At 30.9% G+C, this 6,000-nt stretch overlaps 1 protein-coding gene across 3 annotated transcripts in view; it reads right to left on the bottom strand.

The window, feature by feature from the left end:
- Positions 1–664: 664 nt before the first annotated feature.
- The window catches only part of LOC126893452 (E3 ubiquitin-protein ligase SIAH1A), a 97,017-nt gene continuing 91,681 nt past the window's right edge, over positions 665–6,000 (bottom strand). For 2 of the 3 annotated variants that reach the window (XM_050663660.1, XM_050663662.1), the window contains one exon: positions 665–4,386. In XM_050663660.1, the coding sequence (XP_050519617.1) occupies positions 4,301–4,386 (86 nt within the window). In that variant the 3' untranslated portion in view covers positions 665–4,300. The remainder of the gene's footprint in view (positions 4,387–6,000) is intronic. The other variant, XM_050663661.1, reaches the window with a different exon arrangement.

The following is a 6,000-nucleotide window of genomic DNA, read 5'->3' as shown; positions in this document are numbered from 1 at the left end:
ATAAATCGTCAGTTTGTAAGAACAATTTCAACACCCTCTATCTCGGAAACGAAGCATTTGCGGGCATACGTTTATAAAGCAAACTGTCATTATTTTATCATGCAGAATTACCCCTTAAAGTTTGCCGTACTTATTTAAAAACACCCTGTATTAACGAAAAACAGGGGTAGTTGTTAAAGTGCTTAACTTTTTAATATCCAACATAAGCGAATGAATCAAAAAACAGAATGTTAAGAAAACCTGAGGCTATAGTTTGGTTATAATTTCAGTATTTTATAAAAGCTAGAACATTCCACAGGGTGTTCCAAAGTTTGAGAAAAAAACAGTTTGATTCGTACACCCTGTATATATTGACAATGTACCTGTCTAGCAACAATATTATTACAGCGATATTGATAAAGAATAAGGCTATAACATATTAAAAAATTACTTAAATCGGACATCAGGTTTAGGAAATACAAGACATTAAAAATGACCCATTTTTGGGGTGCCCGTTTTCTCTGCTGGTGAGTGTAGGTCGGGATTGCAAGGTGGTCATTATATTTCCTGAAAATCCATTTCCGCAGAACCATTAAGGTTGATGAACAAACCAACGATAATGATCATGTGGGCTGATTTCTATGGACACAAATGTATTACAGGATTATCATAGGAAAAATAAAAGAAAAAATTACTTTTTTTATTGCAAATTATAGTTTACATTACAAAATAATTACAAAGCTAATAATATAGTAAACAAGAAACTAATAATATACAAAACTGTATCAATGTTTCTATTAAATACTGTTTATACAAACTTATCTGTCATAACCTGGCAAAAAATTCGAATTTGATAATTTTATTAAAAATTAGGTATTTTATCTAAAACTTACAAGTACATAAAAATGTATTAATACAATGTACATAGTTTTGTCGGAAAATATATTCAGAATCTATAATTTATTTTTACATATTTCATATAGGCAGTACCCAGCATCTTTGGTAAACTGTTTTGTAGACTGTTAATTGATGGAACTGTGCGTAGAAGGTATCAAATACCTAACGTAACTTGACTTCACAGATAGGACTGAGAAGAAGAAAGCAACTGCTATACCAGAAATTAGCTATACACCTACAGTCTAGCTGAAAGCTAGCAGAAAAATTGCTGACACACCAGAAAACCATAACTAACTAGAGTGATATCTAAAAACATTATGTTATATCAGAAAAACATTAAGCAAATTATAAGTTTGAAGAACTTAATGATTATCTAGATATCAGTCCTTACAGCAATAAAAAAAAAGGAGGGAAAGGGACAGAGGAGTTTAAAGAAGTCAATAGTAGAGTAGGAAAAGACAGAAGAGCAGCGTATGTAGTAGTGGAAGGTGAAGGAAGACACTTAGAACTACTAAGAGACACACAAATCCAAGATACTGATAGCTATAAATATCTATATGTAAGCATTACAAACGATGATTGGAATATGTACAAAAGAAATAGCTACTAGAATTGGTCAAGGTAATTCAGCAATACGTCAACTGAAGAATCACATCACTCTGAAGAATCACATCACTCGAAACACAAAAATGAGGATATACAAAAGTATCATAGAAAGCAATGGAAATAAATTATTGGCGTAGATGTTGCCAAATCACTAGAAGAGATAGAGTAAGGATTGCTGAAACCAGAGAGTGTATAGGTACAGATAATGACATCCTGAATCTATAGGATGCAAAAGTCTGACATGGTATGGCCATGTCGAAAGGATGAATGATCAAAGATGGCCAAAGAGAATGTTACAGTGGATCCCCACCAAACGCAGGAAATAGGGAAGACCAAGAAGATCCTGGAGACAAGCATCTACAAACGGATGTCTACATGTATCTAATCTGCATGTAATAACTTGCATGCAGGTAGTTTATAAACATAACTAAACACGTTTATAATATATTTAATGTATTGCTAATGGCAGATACAGTCAGTATTCATTGAAGTAGTAATATTTTAGAGATTATTCATGCACAAATTGTTAAGTACAAAACTTTTATCCTAAATCTGAAGACTACCTACATAACTAAATATATTTTCCACAAAGTCACTTCATAACCTCTCAAAACTTATTTTCTAAGATCATGTTAAAAGTAGACGAAACAAAAGTTATGCTTTTAAGCGTAATATGACTTTTTCAGTGATTAAATGACTTGTAAAATATAAAAATATATAGCCAGATTTGGTTAAGGAGAAAACACTATCATATTGTTGTTTCCTTGAGGAATCTCAGCATTGATCACATATTTATTTAGCAATAAAGCATAAAGATCAACCACCATAGTTTATTTTATATTTTATGCTTAATACCAAAGAGATATTTGCTAAAACTGATTATTTATAAGGCAACAAGTTAAACTACTGTGAAACAAAGTAAAAATAGCATATAAGAGTATTAACAATGTTACAAAATATTTTTAATACTATTCAGAAGCTATTTTTGTGAGGCACTTCACCTTTACATTGCTTTTTGAGTTTTGAAAATGAATAAATAAGACTAGAAATAGGAAACTGAAATAGCCTTAACTTGTGATGTGTATTTTGTAGTTGAAGATTGTTGTACTTTAACCATAGAGAAATAAAAATAAGAAAGTGGTCAAAAGATAGGGCAAATTGATCACATTTGTTTCTGCGCAGTTAAACTAAAATTTTTACCATAGAAAGAATTTATTGTACCGTGAAAAGTTACATTGTTGACATTGACTTTTTAGGTTGTGTTTTTATGCTTCAATTTGTTGCTCTACTGAATTGTTTCATTTAAATATATTGACTTGGTGGAATTGAATATTGGTAGGTGGAAATACAATTTTAATATTATATAAGTCTAGAAATATCGATTTTTTAAATAACATTCATATGCCGTGTAGTACAACAAAGCGAAATTGCTTTCATTTTAGGAGATAACTTCTCAAACACTGAAATGATTAATTACTGCATTCTACTAAAATTAATTCCATGTTTTCGAGTGATTTATATTATTTTTGTTTCAGGCACTTACTAGTACTGATAACTGTTAAGCTGATAATACAGTACAAATTGGAATTACACAACTGATAATAGACTAATAGATGTAGTGTACATAGTGTATATAATATAGTGTATGTACCGGGTGTCCCAATAAGAATGGCTCTCGGCCATATCTCAGGAACCGTTTATACTACAGCTTTGGGAAAAAAAAATTTATAACAAAAGTTGCCCCGAGAAAAGCCTGGAAATTATTTTTATAATTTTAAGTCCACCGCTAGAGGGCGTAATTGAATATCAAAAATTAAAAAATCGAAATTTTACAAAATTTGTCCAATGAAAGGGCACTGAAAATCCAATCATCGTATTCTTCATACAATTCTGTGCATATTTTATTTGACAAGTTTAAGTCTACCTGTACAAATAAGAGGTGGGGGTGACTGGGAACCTTGTTATGAAAAATCGCTGTAAGTCCGGTTCTGCTTAATCGATTTTTACAAACTTGGTCTTGTTGAAAACAGCTCTTTTTCGTCAATGTAATAGTTATAATTTGGAAACAGCCTATTATGTAATATGCGGGCTAGAAGGCGCTATTTATTTTTTTTTAATCTAGTTTTCTTTGGAAAATATTAAATACAAGTATGTATTTTTTTCTTGTATTACAAAATTAGACCAAATTAGTAACAGAACACCGAAAACCGCATGTCGATACCTTTTTTCTATCTCGAGATATCTTAAGAAACGTGTAAATTTTAAACAACTGTTGCTGTCATATAAGTGGAAATATATAGAAGCACGTAGTGTGCTATGGAAAAAAACAAAGGAACATTTTCCAGATGTCACCGAATATAATGAATCAAAACAACAATAAGACAAATAACACTATAAAATATAACAAAAAAAGAGTGTGTGTACTTTGTACGCGAGTAAGAAGTTATACTTCTATTATTATCAGTTCGATTGTAGCAGCGGAAGCGAATAGTTCTCTGTGTGATCGAAGTGCTAATTATTAGAGTTGTTGTTGTTTTTACCAAAAAATGGAATTAAATTCAGATGGCAGAGGAAATCCACCTGACAGAGGAAGGATTGACGATGTTGCTAGTAATATGGATTATGAAGTTAATGAAAAACAAAAACAGTCTGAGGAAATTATAAATATTAATATTAATACACAATCAAAACAGGTACCGATAACAAATCCAAAAAACTTTTTACCAGATTATCAGGTAAGCAATAAAACAAATAATAATATAGTCCAGTCCATAATGTCAGAGGTGAAAAATAAATACAGTCAAGGTGACCAAGGTCCTTATTTTGTTTTTATGCAGAATAAGGAAGGGAACATCGGCCGATTGCATCGTATCGCGACAGCTCGGTTAATTTTAGGTGCAGTACCTGCAATTAAAGATAATATTGTTAATATTAATATTATAGGAAAAAATAAAATTAAAATTGAATGTAACACATATAAAAGCGCTAATATTTTAGTGGAATGTAAAAAGTTAATAGAAAGAAATTACGATTTATATATTCCAAATTTTTTTACTCAAAAGAGTGGGGTAATTAAAGGGGTAGACAAAAATATTTCAGAAAACGAATTAAAAGGTATTATTGTTCCAAGATACGGCAATTTTAAAGTAATAAACGTTAAAAGAATAAAGCGAAAAGAAAATGATCAACTGGTGGAGACGGGTACGATAGTGGTGTCTTTCAGAGGCCAAATGATTCCAAAACAAGTAATCATTGAGCGAATGATATATCAAGTGGAACCTTATGTTCCAAGAGTAATACAATGCCTTAATTGCATTAGGTACGGGCACGTTACGTCACAATGTCGTGGTAAGAAAAGATGCAGCAAGTGCGGACAGGAACATGATTCAGATGTATGTGATTTAACAGATCCCACTTGTATATTATGTTTTGGAAACCATTCAGCATTAGATCGAAACAAATGCGCTGAGTTTGAAAAACAAAAGGGTATTAAATATATAATGGCAAATGAAAATTTACCTTTTGAAGAAGCAAAATTAAAATACAGCAATAGCTATAGAACAGTCCTAAATTCAACAAACACAGGAAATAGGTACACAGTGACAACCAAAAGAAAATGGAGCGAAGGAGCTCAAAATAAATCAGTTTATCCTTATTCAAAAGAACACGAAAATATACTGGACACTGCAAGCGCTTCTGCTTACCCGTCGCTACCAGTTATAAACAACCCATTATATCAAAATCAAACAAAAATAGTCCAACAAAACTCACTAACTAGTAAACAAATTACTGATAATATAGTAACAATATTTAAAAATTTCTTAGACAAAAACTTAATTCCAATAGCAAACAAACAAATTTTAGACGACATTAAAAGTAATATAGAAAAAGTTTTAAATGGCCCTAGTAAATAATAAGATTTTACAATGGAATTCACGATCAATAGTGAACAATAAAGGCCATTTTGAAAAGTACATTTTCGAAAATAAATTCTTAGCTATTCTTTTAAGTGAAACTTGGTTAAAACCAAATTCAAAGATAAGCTTTTCCCAATATAACATCTTCCGTGAAGATAGATCAGATGGTTATGCAGGAGTAGCGATATTATTAAGAAAAAATATCAATTTTCAGAACAATTTAAATTTTTATAAAATAAATAATGTCATGTGCGTTGCAGTACAGATTAAGATAAATAATAAAAACTTAAACTTATATTCCATTTATGCAAAACCCAAATTATGTGTGTCAAAAAACGAATGGGTTAAATTTTTCAATAGTTTACACAAACCTTTTTTAATAGGGGGAGATTTCAACTGCCATAATAAAATGTGGGGGTGTGATGTCACCGATCAAGAAGGTATTTATCTTTTTGAGGCTATGGAGCAATGTGGACTTAATTTCCTAAATGATGGGTCAGAAACATTAATTCGTAAACCTATGCATTTAAATAGATCTGCTATAGACTTAACAATTTGCTCTAGGGATATTTATTACAAATTTGATTGGCACACAGAAACT

The sequence above is a fragment of the Diabrotica virgifera genome, chromosome 10, assembly GCF_917563875.1.
Source record: "Diabrotica virgifera virgifera chromosome 10, PGI_DIABVI_V3a".
Classification (NCBI taxonomy): Eukaryota; Metazoa; Arthropoda; class Insecta; order Coleoptera; family Chrysomelidae; genus Diabrotica; species Diabrotica virgifera.
This window is presented reverse-complemented; position numbering and strand designations above follow the sequence as displayed.